At 41.3% G+C, this 22,302-nt stretch overlaps 1 protein-coding gene across 1 annotated transcript in view; it reads right to left on the reverse strand.

Moving 5' to 3' along the window:
• Window positions 1-22,302, reverse strand: part of sel1l (SEL1L adaptor subunit of ERAD E3 ubiquitin ligase) — a 48,240-nt gene that overhangs the window by 24,095 nt on the left and 1,843 nt on the right. Inside the window, exons 2-8 of the mRNA XM_048537664.2 lie at window positions 17,486-17,520; window positions 16,614-16,776; window positions 13,001-13,168; window positions 11,364-11,469; window positions 3,620-3,782; window positions 564-617; window positions 345-404 (exon numbers count right to left, since the gene is read on the reverse strand). Of these exons, the coding sequence (XP_048393621.1) occupies window positions 345-404; window positions 564-617; window positions 3,620-3,782; window positions 11,364-11,469; window positions 13,001-13,168; window positions 16,614-16,776; window positions 17,486-17,520 (749 nt within the window). The remainder of the gene's footprint in view (window positions 1-344; window positions 405-563; window positions 618-3,619; window positions 3,783-11,363; window positions 11,470-13,000; window positions 13,169-16,613; window positions 16,777-17,485; window positions 17,521-22,302) is intronic.

The raw sequence follows: 22,302 nt of genomic DNA on the forward strand, positions 1-22,302 counted from the left end.
GGTTCACTAATGTCCTTTACAGAAGGAAACTGATATCCTTACCTGGGTCTGGCCGACATGCGACTCCAGACCACAGCAACGTGGTTAACTCAATTGCCCTCTAGGAAATTAGGGAGAGACATTAAATGCTGTCTGACCAGCAACACCCTCATCCCATGAATGAAATAAAAAAATGCATCTGCCGTAAATATATTCGAGGGCTCTGTTTATTCAGGAAGTGTTGCAAAGACTTATGATCCTGAAAATAAATTTTACCTCTATTTTAAAAGGGAAATCGCACAGTTCCACATAACCCGGAAGAAGAAATTTACTCTGCCTATTTTGTATGCAAGGCATTGACTTACCAAAATCATGTGCGACAACAAATTTCCTCCAAGTGCTCCAAAAGTGTAAAATACCAATGCCTTTTGGAAGCAGAAAGTGTGTAATTAAAGATATGCATCAGCTGGATATAACAAGAGACAGTTTTGTTGCCAGTCTGTTTACAAGACTACGCTTAGCAAGAGACAGTGAATTGGCTGGTGAGATTATTTAGAAACAAGATGATCTCATTAAACAAGTACCTTAGCTTGACTCGAGTGGACACCCACTCCAGATGCATAAAGGAATCCAAGAGCCTAGAAACAGAACAGGCCAGTAGGTATGTTAGACAATTCTCTTCTTAAAAATCACTAACATGCTCTTTTCTTTCTCTTCCAAAAACAAAAGTCTACACAAAAACTTAGTGATTTCAAACGTTCAACTACTTAATTAAAGCAGTTAATGCAAGAAACTAACATCCAACACACTGGTACATACAACTGGTTTGAAATCAAGTGACATAACTATTTAGGTTTTCAAAAAAGGTTAACAGTGAATCTTGGGAAGCAAGCCAGACATTTCATATTTGATAATGTACCATGTAATTTTACTGTGCGTAAACAGCCATTAGGAAGAAAGATTAGAATGCAAAGCTTGTTCAAAAGGGAAATGTAGAGGCAGAGGAATTTAAGAATAAAATTCCAGAGCCTAGGAAAAATAGAAGAATGATCGAGAGTACTTTACTTTTTTAAAAAACTGCAAACTCCACAAGAAAGCAATCAGTTGAATATAAATAATGCAGATGCTATGAGGGCTCCACAGATTCACAGTACTAAAAAAGGAAATCAGAGAATGAAGAGACAAACAAAATTGAGAATTTTAACTTGGGAGTGAGAAAATGGGAGCTAAATACAGGCCAGTGAGGACAATGGTAATGAAATAGCACTGCAGAAGTGTTTTGGATGCAGTAACAATTAGATGGTGGTGAACTGAAGGGCAGAAATGGTTGGCACTTCAGTGACACTCCACTTAGCTTCAAATTGAATACTGAAGCACAGCCCAAGACTGCGCTCAGGGAAGGGCGGTTTGTGCAGAGACCCAAAATAATGGCTCATGATAATGACAATGGAGTGGATTCAGTTCATCCACTTCACCAACACCTTCCACCCCAACCTTCAGTTCACCTGGACCATCTCCAGCACATCCCTCACCTTCCTGGACCTCTCAGTCTCCATTTCAGGCAACCAGCTTGTAACTGATGTCCATTTCAAGCCCACCGACTCCCACAGCTACCTAGAATACACCTCCTCCCACCCACCCTCCTGCAAAAATTCCATCCCCTATTCCCAATTCCTCCGCCTCCGCCGCATCTGCTCCCACGATAAGACATTCCACTCCCGCACATCCCAGATGTCCAAGTTCTTTAAGGACCGCAACTTTCCCCCCACAGTGATCGAGAACGCCCTTGACCGCGTCTCCCGTATTTCCCGCAACACATCCCTCACACCCCGCCCCCGCCACAACCGCCCTAAGAGGATCCCCCTCGTTCTCACACACCACCCTACCAACCTCCGGATACAACGCATCATCCTCCGACACTTCCGCCATTTACAATCCGACCCCACCACCCAAGACATTTTTCCATCCCCTCCCCTGTCTGCTTTCCGGAGAGACCACTCTCTCCGTGACTCCCTTGTTTGCTCCACACTGCCCTCCAACCCCACCACACCCGGCACCTTCCCCTGCAACCGCAGGAAATGCTACACTTGCCCCCACACCTCCTCCCTCACCCCTATCACAGGCCCCAAGATGACATTCCACATTAAGCAGAGGTTCACCTGCACATCTGCCAATGTGGTATACTGCATCCACTGTACCCGGTGCGGCTTCCTCTACATTGGGGAAACCAAGCGGAGGCTTGGAGACCGCTTTGCAGAACACCTCCGCTCAGTTCGCAACAAACAACTGCACCTCCCAGTCGCAAACCATTTCCACTCCCCCTCCCATTCTCTAGATGACATGTCCATCATGGGCCTCCTGCACTGCCACAATGATGCCACCTGAAGGTTGCAGGAACAGCAACTCATATTCCGCCTGGGAACCCTGCAGCCATATGGTATCAATGTGGACTTCACCAGTTTCAAAATCTCCCCTTCCCCTACTGCATCCCTAAACCAGCCTAGTTCGTCCCCTCCCCCCCCCCCCGCACCACACAACCAGCCCAGCTCCTCCCCCCCACCCACTGCATCCCAAAACCAGTCCAACCTGTCTCTGCCTCCCTAACCGGTTCTTCCTCTCACCCATCCCTTCCTCCCACCCCAAGCCGCACCCCCAGCTACCTACTAACCTCATCCCACCTCCTTGACCTGTCCGTCTTCCCTGGACTGACCTATCCCCTCCCTACCTATACTCTCTCCACCTATCTTCTTTACTCTCCATCTTCGGTCCCCTCCCCCTCTCTCCCTATTTATTCCAGCTCCCTCTCCCCATCTCCCTCTCTGATGAAGGGTCTAGGCCCGAAACGTCAACTTTTGTGCTCCTGAGATGCTGCTTGGCCTGCTGTGTTCATCCAGCCTCACATTTTATTATCCATCAGTAGGCGCTGTCAGCTTTCCTGCTTCTCTGATGCTGCTTGGCCTATGTTCATCCAGCTGTACACCTTTTCGTCTCAGATTCTCCAGCATCAGCAGTTCCTACTATCTGTGTCTATACATTGCTAAGATAAACAACTGGATAAATCTTGATACAAGTGCATAAGAACAAAAAGAAATGCTCAACTATTCTGAGCTAGAGCAGAAAGGCAGTTAATTGGCTTCTATAGGAGAGGACTGTTTGGGTGATGCGATCCACATGCCCTAACACTCTTCTTCAATTTAAGGAAACACTGAAGTTGCAGGTTACTCCAAACAATAGTAAACACTTCAAAAATAAGATGTAGTACAAAAACAAGACCAAAACATATGAAGTTGTCAAAAAAAAAGCAAAGGCTGAACTATAATGCACATTTGACCAAGCGGAAACATGAGAAAAGTTTAAGAACTTGGTCACAGAACATGCCAGTTGATGTACAGGATGAATTGCAAGTCAAATTTTACTAAATTTATTTTTGTTTTAAAAAAGTCTCATACACAAAAAATCTGCATTTTAAATATGCACCAAGAGAGTCTAATTTTATACATTCACATTACAATACAATTCATAGATTTTGAAGCTCATCACTTTTCAAAAGCTGCATGCAAAATTTTCCAATTGGTACCTTTGAAACTGGAATCATTTACGATTAAGTTACGTAGCTATGGTGTAGTTAAAGCACACCTACTGTTTGACCTTTTGGAGAACCCTGCTGTGCAAGAGTCTCAAAGAAATTCTTAGCTTCACCAATGTTCAACTTCAGGTAGTCACCCAACAGCATGGCATAGCCCACTTTCTCCATGGCCTTGGTATTTCCCATGTCAGCTGCTTTGACAAGTATTTTGTATCCTCTAGATCATAAAAGACATAAAAAGAAGGATTTATGACTAAGACAATGGCAGGACAATTAACCAGCTGAAAATAAGCATATGAATGAGGAACAAAAATGGACTACTCTGCTCTTCAAGACTGTTTTGCCATTCAATAAGATCACATCTGATAGTTCAACCTCAACCCCACATTCCTGTATATCCCCAATAATCTTTCATCCCCTTGTTAACCAAGGATCCAAATAAGTCTGCAACATTTTGATGCTGCTTGGCCTGTGTCCATCCAGCTTCACACTGCGTTATCATATGTTTGCAACTTTCCTGGAGTTTGCACAAAGCTAAGTCTGTAATGTGCTTACTCTACACTGATAGATCCATCCAGGGTGTCATAACGAGCAAAAGATTATTTGCTTAAGGGTGACACATTTTTCATCAAGTAGTTAACAATCACTGGAATTTACTTATATTGCTAGTGTCCTCTGATCATACTTCCAATACTAAAGACTAAAAGCCCATAGATATAGGTGCAAAATTAGGTCATTTGGCCTGTAAAAAGTCTGCTCCACTGGTCATGGTTAATACGTTTCTCAACCACATTCTCCTGCTTTCTCCCTGTAACCCTTGATTCCCTTACTAATAAAGAACCTATTTCAATGACTTGGCACCTATAGCAATAAATTCCACAGATTAACTAAGCTCTGGTTGAAGTTGCTCTGTTCACCTCAGTTGTAAAGGCTTTTCCTTTCAGGTCATCGTCTCTCCCACTAATAGAAGCATCATCCTTTTGTCCGCTCTATCCAGGCCTTGGCATTCTTATATTTCTAACAGATTCCCTCTTTATCCTTTTCAAATCTAATGAGCATAGACCCAGAGTCCTTAGCGGTCCTCATACAACGAGCCTGGTCATCCCTAGGATCAGTTTTATAAGCTTCGCCTGGAGTCGATCCAACACCAGCACATCATTCCTTTGATAAGTGGCCCAAAATTGCTCACAATATTCTAAGTTCGGTCTGACTCCAGCCTTGTACAGCCTCAACACATTTTTGTTCTTCTATTCTGGTCTTGTTGAAATGAATGCTAACATCCAACCATACGTTCACGTAAATCTTACAAGTACTGTGAACTAGGATTCCCAAGTCCCTTTTTGCTTGAGCTTTCCAAAGACTTCCCTATCCAAAAATGTCACCTCAATTCTCCCTTCTTCAAAAAGTCAGTAACCTCAGGTTTTCCCACGTTGTATTCCATCTGCCACTGCTTTTCTTCACTCTCCTAGCCAATTCAAGTTCTTTTGTAGTCTCTACTTCGTCAGCACTACTTATCCCTCTATCTTTGGCACATGCAAGCTGAAGAACAATGTCCTTAGTTCCTTCATCCAGATTGTTAACTAATAAGGCAAATGTAGTTAGCCCCGAAAGAAAACTTGCAAAACTCCACTCGTCATTGGCTGGCAACCTGAAAATGATCCTTTTATCTCCAAATTCTACCTTGTCCAAGTCAGCCAATCCTCTATCCATGCCAGTACCTTGCCCCAATACTAGGCACTCTAGTCACATTTAGCAGCCTCCTGAAAATCCACATAGATCATGTTTAGCCTCAACTTTGAACTCATCCATACCAACTAGCTGGCTTTAGATGCATTTATCTATCATTGCATCGCACAATCCTTGTTGAGCCAAAGTCCTCCTTTCATATTCAGAATACTTGCCATTGCGTTGTGTGACACAACGTGCATGATAAATGGGTCAAACTTTGAATGGAAGTGTCAATTCAAGACTCGGCACCCATGACGTGTTGTCAGCCGTCAACAGCAGAACTCCCACACAATCTGCAACCTCATAGCCTGTTATATTTCCCACTGATGAAGTATCAAGCCAAGGGATCAACCCCAGTTCAATGGAGCATGCAGGAGGACATGCCAGAAGCAGCACCAAGCATACCTAAAAATGAGGTGTAAAACCTAGTGTAGCTACCAGACAAGGCTGCTTGCATATCAAACAACATAAACAATAAGTGACAGACAGAGCTAAGGTGATCCCACAAGCAATGATCAGACGGAGGCTCTGCCATCCTGCCACATCCTTGTGAATTCTCAGAGTGGTGGACAATTAAATAACTCACTGGACCAGGAGGCTCCACAAATATCCCCATACTCAGTAATGGAAAAGCCCAACACATCAATGCAAAAGATAAGGATGAAGCATTCACAGCAACCCTCAGCCAGAAGTGCCTAGTACAGGAATGATCGATCTCTGCCTCATCCAGTGGTCCCCATCATGGCAGATAATAATCTTCAGCCAACTCAATTCACTCTGCATGATATTAAGAAAAGAATGGAGGCACTGGATAGTACCAAGAATATGGGCCCTGACAAGATTCCAGCAATAGTAAACAACTTCCTGCTCCCCTCACTAAGCTCTTTCAGTGCAAGGACAACACTGGTATCTACCGGACAACGTGGACAATTGTCCACGTATGTCTTGTACATAGTAAGTAGAACAAATCCAACTCAGCCAATCACTGCTCCATCATCAGTAAAATGAAGGGTAGGTGTCATGCAGTGCTTCATAGAAGCACCTGCTCAGCGACACCCAGAGAGGGTTCCATCAAGGCTGCTAACCTCCTGACCTCATTTCAGCCCTGGTTCGAACAAGGACAAAAGAGCTGAATTCCAGAGGTGAAATGAGAATGACAGACCTTGATATCATGGCTACATTCAAAACGTGTGACACCAAGGAGCCCTAGCAAAACTGGAATCAATAGGAAATGGGGATATGTGCTCTGCTATTATAGTCATGCCTAGCACATAGGAAAATTGATTGATTGACTTATTGCCACTTGTGCACAAGTATAGTGAAAAACTTGGTTTACAGGCAGATCATAGATGAAATAAACTAGAGGCATACAAGTTACATTGTACTAGGAGTGTGCTAAGCAAGATCAGCATTATTTGAAGGTAGACAGTCCATTCACCACTTATAATGGCAGGGAAGAAGTTGTTCTTCAACCTGCTGGTGCATGCATTCAAGCTCCTGTATCTTCAGCCTGATGGCAGAGGTTGTAGGAGAGCATTGCTGGGGTGTAACGATGCTGGCAGCCTTGCCACAGCAACGGGCCATATAAATGGAACCCTCGGATGGACGGGTGGCTTCTGTGATGGCCTGCGCTATGCACACAACTTTCTGTAGTGTCTTACTGTCCTGGGCATAGCAATTGCCATACCAGCCAATATGTACCTGGGCAGTATGCTTTCCATGGTGCATCTGTAAAAGTTGGTAAGTGTCCTTGCAGAGATGCCAAATTTCCTTTCAATGACCGTGGTTGTTGGTCATCAGTTCATTTCAGCAGGAATGCCTCAGGAGTTGTGTCTTTGCCCCAAACAACTTCAACATCTTCAATGACATTCCTTCCATCGTGGTCAGAATGTGCAATTATTGGCAAACAGACAATGTTCAGCACCATTTGCAACTCCTCAGACACTAAGGCAGTCCATGCTCAGATGCAATAAGGTCTGGTAAATATCCAGATTTGGGCTGACGAGTGGCGAATAATATTCATGCCACACAAGTGATGGAATGGCCATCTCCAATAAGAGACAATCTATCCTGAGACATTTGACATTCAATGGTGTTATCACCTCTGAATCCCCACATATTGACATCTTGGGAGTTTACTATTGCCCAGAAACTCAATTAGACTTGACATATCAAACAATTGCTAAAACAGCCAGCAATAGATTAGAAATACTATAGTGAGTAGCTCACCTTCTCCTCCCAAAGCATGCCCAACACCTACAAAGCAAAATCACAAGCTCCTACTTGCCTGGAAGAGTACAGTTCCTACAGTCAAAAAGCTTGACACCAAGAGGTCAAAGCAGCCTGCTTGATTGGCACCACATCCACAAACACTCACTCTCTCCACTAAAGTTCAGTAGTACACACAGCTGTTATGTACAAGATGCACTGCAGAAATTCAAAAGTCTTTAGATACTGCCTTCTAAAACCACAATCAGCTCCATTTAGAAGGCAAGGCACAGCAGATACATGGGAGCACCTGCAAGTGTCCAAGTCCTTCAAGACAATCAGAACACAAGTTTGGAAATATATCGTTATTCCTGGAATTCCCTCCCCCATGGCATTGTGTTCAACCCACAGCATGGAGACTGCAACAGTTCAGGGCAGTAATGAGGGGCAAGCAATAAAGATGTCAGCTAGCCAGTGATGCCCATGTCTCATGAATGAATAAAAGCGTTCACTGGCTTTCCTTTGTTCAATTTGCTTGTTACCGCCTCTCAGAAATCCAACAGATTTGTCAGGTATGTCATCCTCTGGATGAACGTATGATGACTCAACCTTTAATTACAACGTCTGCCATAATCACATCCTTAATAATGGCTGACTAAAATCTTACCAATGACTAAAGTCAGGCTAATAAAATGTAAGGCTGGATGAACACAGCAGGCCCAGCAGCATCTCAGGGGCACAAAAGCTGACGTTTCGAGCCGAGACCCTTCATCAGAGAGGGGGATGGAGTGAGGGTTCTGGAATAAATAGGGAGAGAGGGGGAGGCGGACCAAAGATGGAGAGAAAAGATAGGTGGAGAGGAGAGTATAGGTGGGGAGGGGATAGGTCAGTCCAGGGAAGACGGACAGGTCAAGGAGGTGGGATGAGGTTAGTAGGTAGGAGACGGAGGTGCGGCTTGGGCTGGGAGGAAGGGATGGGTGAGAGGAAGAACAGGTTAGGGAGGCAGAGACAGGTTGGACTGGTTTTGGGATGCAGTGGGTGGAGGGGAAGAGCGGGGCTGGTTGTGTGGTGCAATGATGCCACCCGAAGGTTGCAGGAACAGCAACTCATATTCCGCTTGGGAACCCTGCAGCCCAATGGTATCAATGTGGACTTCACCAGCTTCAAACTCTCCCCTTCCCCCACCGCATCCCAAAACCAGCCCAGTTCGTCCCTTCCCCCCACTGCAGCTCAACCTGTCTCTGCCTCCGTAACCTGTTCTTCCTCTCATCCATCCCTTTCTCCCATCCCAAGCCGCACCTCCATCTCCTACCTACTAACCTCATCCAACCTCCTTGACCTGTCCATCTTCCCTGGACTGACCTATCCCCTCCCACCACCTTCCCACCACCTTTGGTCCGCCTCCCCCACTCTCCCTATTTATTCCAGAACCCGCACCCCCATCCCCCTCTCTGATGAAGGGTCTCGGGCCGAAACGTCAGCTTTTGTGCTCCTGAGATGCTGCTGTGCCTGCTGTGTTCATCCAGCCTCACATTTTACTATCTCGGATTCTCCAGCATCTGCAGTTCCCATTATCACTTAAGTCAGGCTAATTGGATTACAGTATCTTGTGTTCTGCCTCCCCTGCCCTTCTTAAACAGGGATGTTACATCAGCCATTTTCCAGTCCTGAGACCCTCCCTGACTCCAATAATTCCTTAAAGAATACCAATATTTCTACAATCTCTTCAGTTATCACCTTCAGATTGGAGGTGTAGCCCATCTTTTCCAGGCAACTTATCCACCTTCAGACCTTCCAGTTTCCCCAGCATTTATTGTTAGTGGTGGCCATTACACACCCCTGATTCTTTTCATGTTCTGGTATGCTGGTTTCTTCCACTGTGAAAACAGATGTAAAGTATCTATTCAGTTCCTCTGCCATTTCTCTGATCCGCATTGCTACTTCGCCAGCATTATTTTCTATCATTGTCCTGAATTACCCCCAAAACCCGTGCCGTTGCTGCTCTATCATCTTCCCTGCTGGATTGTCCTTCCAATCAAATCTGGCCAACTCCTCCTCCTTGTCTTTGTAGTTCCTTGTACTCCACTGTAATATTATCAGGTCAGATTCCAGTTTCTCCCTCAAACTACAGAATTAATTCAATCATATGTCTTCTGCCCCCAAACGGTTCCCTCACCATGAACTCCTCAATACAGTCTGCCTCATTACACACAACCAAATTAAGAATTTACTGTTCCCCTAGTGTGGTCTACCACAAGTTGCTCCAAAAAAAGCCTCAGACATTCCACAAATTCCCTTTCTTGAGATCCACTACCAACTCGAATTCCCCAGTCCAATTGCATATTGATGACCCCGTGATTATCATAATAGAACCTTTCTTACATCCCTTTTATATCTTCTGATTCTCCCTTCTGCCCCTCAACACAACTACCGCTGGGAGGGCTGCACGCAAGTCCTTCAGGGTTCTTTGCCTTTGCCATTCCTCAGTTTGACCCACACATATCTTACACCTTCCGACTTGATATCACCTCTTGCTATCAACTTACTTTTATTTCTACGAACAAGGTAACCCTGCCCCTCAGTCTGTCGTTTTAATAGGAAGTACATTTTTCAATATTTTGTTTCCTGCCCTGATCCCCTTGCTGCTGTAAGACCATAAAGACAAAGGAGTGGAACTAAGGCCATTCAGCCCAGCAAGTCCACGCCGCCATTTAAATCATGGCTGATGGGCATTTCAACTCCACTTCCCTGCACTCTCCCCGTAGCCCTTGATTCCTTCTGAGATCACGAATTTGTCAATCTCTGCATTGAAGGCATCCAACGTCCCAGCCTCCACTGGACTCCGTGGCAATGAATTCCACAAGCCCACCACTCACTGGCTGAAATGTCATCTCATTTCAGTTTTAAATTTACCCCCTCTAATTTTAAGGCTGTGCCCACAGGTCCTGGTCTCCCTGCCTAATGGAAACAACTTCCTAGCGCCCACCCCTTCTAAACCATACATTATCTTCTAAGTTTGTCTTTTCTCTGCAATACCCATAATCGCACTTGCCAATTTCAATCTGCACTACAACTTCATTTACCTTGTTTCATACAAGTGCATTCAAGTACAATACCTTCAGTCTTGCACTGACCTTCTCACCCACTTCTCATAGTTGTCCCCTTTTCTGCTGTGCATGATGTTAGATTCCTGGCCCTTTCCATAATGTCTATTACTTCTTTTGGAAACTTTATTAACCTCTGCTGAGGTCTCCTCCCTTTTAAATTCTTCCGTAACTTTCCACGCAAGTGAATCATCCCATCCACCCAGATACCCACGACCATTTCATTAAAAGCCCTATCCTCAGCCCTAATTTGCCAGGACTCTTAAAAGGGAAAAATATTTTAAAACATTTATTTACATTGGATTCCGATATCACTAACAGCTGAAAAGGCAAGACAAAATTCATGTCTATCTAACTCAAGTGGGTAGTGACACATCTGTGGAGAGTTAATGCTTCTGATTGAGCGACCCTTCCTCACGGCTTCAGGTTATTTGATCCGAAATGTCAAATGATTTCTTTCCACAGGTGCTGCCAGGTCTGGTGAGTTTTTCCAGCAATTTCTACTTCTGCCTCTGATTCACAGTTCTATTGGTTTTCATGTCCTTCTACTAGAGTGGTGCCTCAAATTAATGAGCAAACAATATCAACTAATATAAAAAGAACATATAGCACAATCAATTCCAGTCAAATGAAAAAACAAAACAGAGGTTTTTTTCTCATGCACGCATCCATACTAGAAACCATAAACAAAAGGAAGGCCAAACTCTAGGGTAAAAACCTTACATATCAAAATGTTATATAGGGTTGTGGATGCTTACTCTTTTTTTTGACTCTTCTTATTTGTACTGTTAACCATTTTCATCCCAGAGTGATAGAGTCTCTCTGCTTCCTGTGCAAGTTTTCTTTGACTGGCTTCTTCGTCAGCTTGAAGACAAGGAAATAAGTCTTAATACCTTAAGACAAGCAGATAGATAAACTTCTAACTTTTGCTTAGATCCATTTTTTCCTTCAAGAGCCTGTACATTAAAACCTAGCCATGCTACTTGCACACATTGGAATAGATTAATCCAACATTGCCGCACATCGGAAGCTTTTAAGCATCATTGCCTTAGGTCTCAAATGCCTTCCTACAAGTCAATTAACTTCCATCCAAGATAAATACTTTGTAGAACTGGTATCTTTTAATTAACTTATCATTTAGATGGCAGTGCTGTAGTCTATTTTCCAGATATCAGGCCAAAACGTCAAAACAAAATGTAGTTTGCACAATGTCATATTCAGATTGGAAAAGGCTGAGGGAGGGAAAAGAAAAATCAGGATATGCAATATGTGCATAGTAAGAGCTAATCATGTGATGGTTTCTTTTAAAATAACAAGCAAGCATGATCAACATGTTTTAGTGAATCATCTTTTGTCAACACCATGAGTGAACAGTGCGTACTAATCAGTTGTTAAATCAAAACAAAGCTTATCTTAGAAAAAAGACCAACCATTTGTGTACAAGAACTACCAGTCAGTACGCTGTTAAACTAAATTGCTTTCACATTTAATCTGCACTTTTAATAACTGTATATCCAGAGTATATTTGTGTACTTACACACACGTTAGTTTACACTGTAGCAAACTGTTCGCAATCAGGTGCAAAATAACAGTTTAACTGCAGGGGGGGGCACAAATATGCTGAACAAGACTTTCTAACACACAAATATGAAGAGGTAAATTAGAAAGATACATTAAATACACAAGCTTTACCCAAACATCCTCATCAGCTCAGACTGATAACAAAAACCTCAATTATGACATCGACATGTGTTATGCTAAGAATTAACTGCCCCGTAAGTAATCCTTCAGTATTTAATTAGTCTAAAATGAAAATATATTGAACTAGTGAAATGAGTTGTCATAAATAACACTATTATGAAGTAAGTTTCTATTTCTCTAGATTGTTGCATTGCACTTCTAAACACTGAAAAAGCACCTGTCTCAAACTAACATTCACAATTTTGGAAGTTGGATAGTCAGTGGCTTTTTCTCATGGTGGAAAGATCAACTATAAGAGGGCACACGTTCAAGGTTTTTTGGGGGGGGGGGTGGAAAAGAGAGAGAGAGGAGTTGGAGGCAAGTTTAGGGGAGAGCTGCAGGGAAAATCTTTCACAGAGGGTAGTGGGTACCTGGAACACACTTAATGGTGGTGGTGGTGGTCGTAGTAGATGCAAAGTTTAAGCATATCTTGATATACACATGATTATGAGGCTAACAGAAAAACAGATATCATACATGGGAAATATGTAGTGGGTCTAAAGAACTAAGAATCAGCACAGGCTTGGTGGGCTGAAGGACGTGCTCCTGTGCTGTATTATATTGCATTGCATTTTCTAACGTATTTCAGATACAAGTTAAAACTCTTGTAAAAGAGACTCCAGTTGTGTAAAGTGAACACGAAAAAAGCTCTCACTTTCACAAAATCCCCACTTGTGGTCCTGGTTATAGTTGTATGTTGTTGCACACCAGAATCGGTCATCATCTCGCCCATCAGTAGTACAGCTAAAGTATTCCTGATCCAAGAACAGGAAAGGAAATATGCAGGGCTCACCATCAGCAGTGCCACCAATTGCAGTCTGATCTAAGTTAATTAAAGAAAGAACAAATTTTTATGCCCACTTAATCAAAAAACAAAATCTCTAGCTTAAGAAAACAATAGAATTGTGTCTTTAAACAGGCCAGACTATGTACAGTAAGTGCTATTTGGATTTAACAACCTCTCAATTATGATTATGGGCTGTACGAACAGCTGAACTTCCAGTTTAAAATTTTATTTTTCTGTGGTAGTTATCAGAAGTACTAACATAATTGAGGGTGGAAAGCTAAAGGAATAAGTAAGTGAATTATGGTTAAGACCTTAGTCTTTATTTGTACATCAATTCTAAAAGCGACAACACAAACATTTTTAAATGAAGACCTATGTTAGACAAGGTGGAGTGATGCCATGAACATGAGAAGTGCAAGCAGAGCAGGTGACTATTTAACAGGATTGGCAAATATTTCTAGGCTTTAAAGTAAGTTGGGCCTTCAATTTTTTTTAAAAAATCAATTCTTTTCCTTCTCTTTTCAAAAAGAAGTTAAGAAGAATATACTAGTTTCAAGTAAAAATAATTACAGTGAAGTGTAAAGAGTAGAGAATATAGAATAATTGTTTAAAATAAACTAAATGCCTGCAGGATGAGTCATGTGTTGAGTACATCACGTAGAAGCTGTCAGGATCCAAGGTGGTCCAGAACACAAACATCTGCAGGCGTTTACAACTTGAGCATTTTAGGGTCCAAGTTAAGGAGCTGCAAGTCAACCTGAAGAGCTCGTGTCAAACCAGGGAAGGAGAAAATTACCTGAACACTTTGCTCCAGGAGACAAACACCTTTTCTAGGTAATACTAATTTAGCATGTGACCAGGGAAAGGAGGGTATGGGGGACTCAGGAGGTTGCCTTTGAGAAGTCCTGGCCCCTGCAAATGTCCTCAAATTACAAGGTTCTTGCAAGCTGTGTGCATGAGAGCGAGGATGAGTAAGTTGACCACAGCACCACGGTTTAGGGAGTCATTTGAGTCAGAGGAGGAAATAGGACTGTAGTTGAGCTTGGGGGAAGTACAGTTAGGGTGACTAATGCGTATCTTTGTAGCCAGAAGTGCAAATCCTGAAGACTGTGCTGCCTTCTTTTAACCAGAAAAGTTAAGGATGGTATCAAATTAAAAAATAACAATGTAGCAAACCAGAGGACTGGGTAAGTCTTAAAAATCATAAGACCAAAAATCAAAGATAAAGCAAACTGAGGGTAAACTTGCAAATATCAACTGGGAAATAAGAGAAGCCAAACTGAACAATGGTCCCTTACAGAAATAAAAAAAGGTGGGGATATGATAATGGGGAATTGGGAAATGTCAAAGAAGCTACATAAATACATCGCACAGTATTGATAGTAGAAGATATTAATAATGCTCCAAACGTACCAAATGACCAACGGGCAAAAGAGAGGTAGGAAATAAATCTATCACTAGTTGTAAATTCATAGGGCTACAAGTGCTAAGTCCCATGGACTAGCTGCGATGTTTTGTAAAACATTAATGGAAGCAGCTACAGAAATACTGCATGTGCTTAGATTCAGGAAAAGTACTGAAAGACTGTCAGTTTTCCAATTAACACTTTTATTCAAAAAAGGGGATGAGACAAAAAAGGTAATTATAGTCCAGTTAGCTTATTATTTGTCATTTGAAACGTTGAGTCTTTTATAAGGGATGTAATAACTGATCATTTAGAAATGCAGTTAAATTATGAAGCCATGGGTTGATAAAATGGAATCAATGTATATAATATCTGATAGAGTATCCTATGTTACGTTGTTAAAATGAGATAATGGTACCAGAGGTAGAATATTAGCACAGAGAATTGGCCAACTAACAGAAGATAGAGTTGGAATAAAAGGGGCATTTTCAGGATGGCACAGGGTGCTTGACAGAGCAGAAGCAGACAGGATTTTCCCCTTTTTTGGGAGAGTCTAGAACAGGAGGACAATCTCACAGTGGTTGCCCAATTAAGGCCAAAGATAAGGAGGATTATTTTGAGGATAGTGAATCTTCGGAATTCTTTACTGCGGACAGCGATCAAGATGAGTTTACGCATATTCAAGGCTGAGATTTATAATCAGTCAGGAAATCAAGGGATTTGGGCAAAAGACAAGCAAGTGGAGTTAGGATTGTTAGATCAGCCACAACCTTACTGAATGGCAGAACAAACTCAATGGACCAAGTGGCCTCCTTCTGTTTGTATGTCTTATGGCCAAGTAAAAGCAATTGATTTCTTAAAAGGAAAATAACTGCTGCGCAATTAAAAGCGATCAGATTGCATAAAATTCTGAAATTGAATTAAAATGTATCAAATAAAAGTTACAACTTGTTAGTCCAAAAAGTGTAGTGTGCATTATGCCACATTACTCATTTTTAAAAATATATATGGTCACCTAATGCAATTAGTTTGAGCTTCAAACAAACCAAAATGAAATAGAGTATAATTAAATGTGCAAGACAATATTTCACTATTTCCTACCAATTACACCTCATTTCAGTTTTTTCCAGATTTAAAATAACATCAAGTTTACATACTTATGCTGATGCATAAAAATGAGTTAAGTCAAAATGCTCACTTTAAAAACAAAAAGCTGGCATTTGACTTGATGTTTATCCTTTCACTTAACCATATAAATATAAAAAATATTGAGTCTAAGATAATCTATTAAAAAGTTTAACCCGACCAAGTTATTAGATTCAATGTTTGAAGAAATACTCGGCCTGAGAGAGAAGAAATTTATTTTCTGCCTTTTCTCTAACATATTGACCACATAATTGAAACTCTTTCTTTGTATACGTGGCACAAGATTAATCACGAGGGGGGCGGGGGGGTGGGGGAAGAGGTGGGTTGGAGAGAGAACAGAACACCTGCATGAGCCACCAACTTTGGCTCATTACAGCTCATGATTGATGTGATCAACTATTCTATTTTTACATGCAAGAGTTTCAGATGAAGTTAAACAAACTTCTAAAATGTGTTGCTGAGGGTTGTGTTAAGCAATCAAGATAATACAATCAAGAAAGAAAAAAATCCCTCTACCAAGGCACTGGAAGTAAATTTCGAATGCTGCATTTAGTATCATTGGTAAAGATATGGAGTGCGTCTCTACATCACAATCCCAAATTGCAACTGATTATTGCTAATCAGAACTAATACGTAACAGTAACCCACTGATTGTGAAACTCAAAGTTCTGTTAGAAAATGAATATATAAACCAATGATAATCATAACCCATTGAATAATTTCAGTCATATCCACATTCCTAATATTATTAAGAGATTCTTTGGACATCAAGTCATGCCTTTCCTTAGTCTTTGCATTTTTTACAAATATGGTTCGGCCTAACATCAAGCTATGCATTTGTCTGCGAGGTCATTGAGGATCCACTTTGGGTTAAAGTCGTTTTCAGTGGTTTCCTTTGACAGTGGGTGAATAGATGGTTCTCAGTCTCACCTTTTATAACATCTTCTGTATCGTCAGTGGTTGGACTATCTTCTTCAGAAGGAGATTGCTGGGGTTCTTCAGCTTTGCCTTCCCAGGCATCATCTTTGGAATCTATGATCTGCCCAGCAACTACACGTGCTTCAGCTCGATGCTCTTCACTTTGTTCATTTGTCTAAAGAGTAACATGCACACAAAGGTACAACTTAAGTAAAATTTGACCAATATACTTTTATCACAACTCCTTTATGTTCTTCATATGCCCTTCCTACATTTTTTAAAAAGCAAAAGAAAGAGTTACCTCTAGAAAGTTAGAAGGGCATTATCTAAAAAGATTCTAACTACATTTTTCAGAAGACAGCATTACTTTCAAAGAATGTGCATTAACAATTTAAATGATGTAGGAAATGGTTAAAAACTGGATTTCCAATGTGGAAAATGACTAAATTAGCAAGAAGAATCACAGCTTCAGATCACTGAACGGTCTGGCTGATGATCATAACCAAAGGCAGTAGAAATCTAAGTGTCAATTTAAGTAATCGACCTACTCATGCTGTCATTTATGCTCCACAAGTCTTTGCTCACTATCTAATCTCAGTTTATTTGCCCATTTCTTCTCCTGTTGTGTTCTTATGGAATCATTCTCTTTAAAAACACATCTACACTATTCACCTCAGCCAGCAGGAGGTAGGAACTTCTATATCCTTACCACTTTGGTGGAAGTTGCTCCCCTGGATTTAGTAGTGGTTACTAAAGCCCAAAGAAAAACTTATAAAAAGTACTTGCAAAGCTCTCGGGTCTGGTAATCCAGCACCACAAAATCCTACAATTTTAGCATCTCTTCAACTTATTTTGATATGGTTGGTCACAATATGAATAATTACCTTTGAATCCAGTGATTCATCGTCAATTTCTTCTTCTGTAAAAAGAGAAAGAAAAGCATCTTTCATCAGGGTGATGATACTTTTAATGTTCTGAGGAAAGGTCACCAGGCCCAAAACATTAACTCTGATTTTTCCTTCACAGGTGCTGCTTCATCTGCTGAGCTTTTCCAGCAATGTTGTTTTTTGTTCCTGATTTACAAAATCTGTAGTCTGTTTTTATTTAATGTAGATTGACGCACAATTTTAAAATGCAGGAACTGCGTAACAAGTAATTTAATTCATGTACCTAAAAGTTCACCACATGATACTGATCAAAGATGTTTTAACATTAAATTCTATGTTAAGGTTTTCTCTATTAGTTTAAAAATGCAAACCTTTCCAAAACGTTTTTAAAATTGCAGCTAGTAATTATTGGTGGTACAATTACTTGTATTTACATAGTCTGCTGCAGAACAGAAACTGTGCTGTTCATTCAACACATCCAGAAAGTTCAATATCTAGAAAAATTAGTAAATACTTGCAAATGAAGAATGCATAACTGATCATAATCCTGTCTACTAACTTGGCAATTGGTTTAGTCTGTATAACATATTTCAACAAAATAGATGTGCTATGTTTTTGCAACATTAAATTAAAGAACAACTTTCCCATTATAAGAATGCAAGAATTAGGAGTAGGAAATTTGGCCCTTCGAGCTTGTTCTGCCATTTGATACCATCACAACTGATCTCATCTTGGTCTCAACTCCACATTCCTGCCCACTGTCCATAATCCTTCAACTCGGTGCAAATTAAAAATCCTTCACTATCTCCTTAAATTTACTCACTGTCCCAGCATCTACTACATTCTGGGGCTAGTGAATCCCACAGATTCACAACCTTTGAGAAATAATCTCTATTCATGTCTATTTTAAATCTGCTGCACCCTATGCCAAGATATGAACTCTTGTTCTAGATTGCCCCATAAAGGAAACATCCTCTGTTTACTTTGCCAATCTACTGTAACATCTAGTATAGCTCAATTTGGATCTCCTTGCATTCTTCCAAACTCCAAACAGTATAGACTTAAACTGCTCAATCTCTTCAGACAATCCAGAGCATAAAACAGTACAGCACAGTAACCGACCTTTCAGCCCACCACAACTATGCTATCCACGAAGCCAATCTAAACTAATACCATCTACACACAGTATTCCTCCACTTTTTGCTTGTTCACGTGTGTGCCTAAGTGCCTCCTAAGCATTGCTAGTACATCTGCATCTACCACATTCACGACAGCACGTTCTAGGCACTAAAGGCTCAAAAAGAACTCATTTTGCACATCATCTCTAAAAACTTTCCCCATCCCACCTTAAACCCACATCCCCAGCATGATATTTTCATCCATCTTTGGAATCAATCTAATAAAGCTCCTCTGAATCATCTCTGATGCAACTATATCCCTCAAGTAAAGGGCCAAAATCGTATCAAATACTCCAGAGGTGTGATCTCACTAGCACCTTGTACGGCTGCAGAAACACTTTCTTACTTTTATACACTATTCCTTTAGCAATAAGAAGTTAAGCAAAGAGGATGGAAGTAATAAAAGATTTGTTAATGAGTTTAATTGAAATCAAAAGCTTGCTCATGCAAGTAGTTATGCATTACCAGTCGGGAAAATTGTCTGTTTTCATGTTGTACATTCTACGTACATAGTCAATTTGTACAGCATGAGACATTCTCCAGCTGGAGGAAGCAATCGGAATCGGTGAGGTAGGGTCTGCTGCCTCCTGATTAACTAATCCAGTTACCCATCAGTATACCTATATATTGCATGAAGTGACTGGAGAAACTGCACATCCAGAAGTCTATACAACTCAGTCTGGTCCAAAAAATTTAATGAAAACCTGTTACCTGGGCCATAATCCTCAATAGTTTATGAACTGTTTAACAAAAATAAATGCGGGGGGGGGGGGCTGCACAATTAAAATGTAAATATTTACCACTTGTCACATGGTTACTAAGTGCATGCTCTTCAACTAGATTGTAAAAACTAAACAGCATTTACAGTGCTCCCTCTTGGGCATCAGTAGATTTCAAGATTATTACTAAACAGAAGCCAAGTTCAAGTTTTTTTCCCAAATTCATTCATGGGATGGAGGCACCACTGGCAGACCAGCAATTACTACATATTCCTAATTACCTAGAGGGTAATTAAGTGTCAACCACATCACTGTGGATCTGGAGATTATGCAGACCAGACCTGGTAAGGATGGTAGCATCCTTCCCTGAAGGACATCAGTGAGCCAAATGGGTTTTTTTCCTGACAATCAAAGGTTGCATAGTCATTAAACTTCCAATTCCAGTTATGTATTCAATGCAAATTCCACTATCTGCCATGGCAGCATTCAAGCCTGGGTTACCAGAACATTATAGGTGCTCTGGATTAATAGTTTAGCAAATGATACCACTACTCAATCACCTCCCTTCTTCTCATCAACTGCTCCAGGTTAATGCTGATCAACCTCCTACCAAACGTGTACTCCGTATTCCCCCACATCCAATATTCAGGTCCTCATTCTCTCTTACAATACAGCAAGAAGTGGTAACAGTTTCACTTCTAATCAGGCTAGCTTCTCTGTCCATTTCCTTAACACGCTCACAGCAAGGTACAAGGTGAAGTTTACTCGGAAAAATCCCCAGACAATAAGTAAATAAATGCAGTGTGTCAGTCAGAGATGGAGAGAAAGTTCAAAGATGAAAGACGATGCAAAAAGAAATGATCAAATAGCCAGGATAAGGATACAGGCTTCCAGCAAATGGACATACAATATGCAGAGTACAAAGCGTTCCTTTCAGCAAGCGTCTCTCATTTATTCTTCCTCAACCAGCACAAGTAGGATTTTAATCTGCAGGGGTATCATGCGGAGGCAACAGCCCAGTGGTACTGTCGCTGGCCTGTTAATCCAGAGACCCAGGTGACATTCTGGGGACCCAGGTTTGAATCTCGCTGTAGCAGATAGTAGAATTTGAATTCAATAAATATCTGGAATTAAGAGTCTAATGATGACTGTGAATCCATTGCCAATTGTTGAAAAAACCCATCTGGCTCACTAATGTCCTTTAGGGAAAAACTACCATTCTTACCTGGTCTGGCCTACATGTGACTCCAGACCTACAACAATGTGGTTGACTCTTAGCTGCCCTTTGGACAATATGTTTCCTTCTCATTGGTTACTTGTCCTTAATTATTGTAATAGTCTAGCAGTTCCGTCAAGCTACCTGTCATACCTTATTGCTAGGCATCATGGATCTACTTTAGCTCAAGAACTCAGCATGTCCCTCATGACAGGGAAACGAGCAACCTGTCATTAAACAATAATCACCAATTTGGGCCCAAGTGCATCAGGTTGTCCATGGATAACACAACTGGCTAGAGTCGAAAATATTGTCACAAGCCCCCAGACACATCCTATCACCAGAAAGAGGCTGGAGCTTCAGCAGCAGCTGTTGGATATCCATAACCCAATAAATGAAGGCTGAGACAAGAACATATTTCACCTGCTATTCGATAATATTCTCAAAGTTGTCAGCATATGTCATAATTAACAAGATAAAAACATCTCCATTTACACAGTGACTTGCATTATGTGACTAATATCAAAATGTAAGACTTGGAAATTGTTCGGCTGACTGCTCTCTCTAAGGAAGTCAGTAGCAACCTGGTGTTTACAGGACTCTCCTTTCAAGCACTTCCGTTCATTGACAAAAAAAATTACCTTAATGGATACAAGGCAGAGAAAACCTGGAGAATGCATTCTCAGCAATTCTAAGGAACTGTTTAGAAATTTTAAAGAGGCCACAGGCTCTATCTGCTCCATTCAGTAAGGCCAGAAGTAAGCTTTTAACTCAACTCCTCTATTCCACCATATTCTTTGATTATAAAGACCTTAAGAAACAGGAGTAGGCCGTTCGGCTCCTCAAGCATGCTCCACTATTTAATGTGATTATGGCTGGCCAAACAGAAAAGTGGCAAACTTAAGTCTTAATTGAATTCAATGACATGTTCACTGACCTCAGGGGGTAGTGAATGCTCAAATTTCACAACTCTCAACAGGAATTTCCCCACCTCCAACCTAAGTGGCAATACCTTATACTTGGAACATGACCCTAGTTCTTGGCTCACTAGCCAGCAGAAGCAACCTCTCAACATTGTAACCTCTTATTCTACAACTTAAAGACTTTGCTCTTACTGAATTGAGAAGTCTCTGAAATGAAGCTTACAATGTCCTGTGGTCAGGCTGGTACCAAATGCTGATGCCATGTGTCAGGTATGTGCTGCCCAAAGGCACTGTCTGCTCAGCAGTTTTCTTGGTTTTTTTTTGCCAGTGATGGTTTATTATTGCCTTCCACTCGAGGGTTGTGCAAAGTGATAGGTCCAAGTCTGTCTTTGCCAGAACAAGAATCTTGGGGTGCTTTATTATTAACCACATATGAGCCATCCAACCCGAGCTAATTAGCCTAAATGAGTACTGAAGGATATCCCTGGAAATAATAGGAAAGTAAAGAATTTGCTCTTTCTGCCCATCACAGGAGCATGTTTCAGAGATAATAGGAACCGCAGATGCTGGAGAATCTGAGACAACAAGGTGCAGAGCTGGATGAACACTGCAGGCCAAGCAGCATTTTAGGAGCAGGAAAGCTTTCCTGCTCGGCCTGCTGTGTTCATCCAGCTCTGCGCCTTGTTATAACAGAGCTGTGTTTTTTCACTTTAAAATGAAGTTAGAAAAGCAAAGACATTTTGGCATTAAGGCTGCATTGTCTCAACATAATGTTTTG

Source organism: Stegostoma tigrinum, chromosome 10 (genome assembly GCF_030684315.1).
Source record: "Stegostoma tigrinum isolate sSteTig4 chromosome 10, sSteTig4.hap1, whole genome shotgun sequence".
In the NCBI taxonomy this organism is placed as follows: domain Eukaryota; kingdom Metazoa; phylum Chordata; class Chondrichthyes; order Orectolobiformes; family Stegostomatidae; genus Stegostoma; species Stegostoma tigrinum.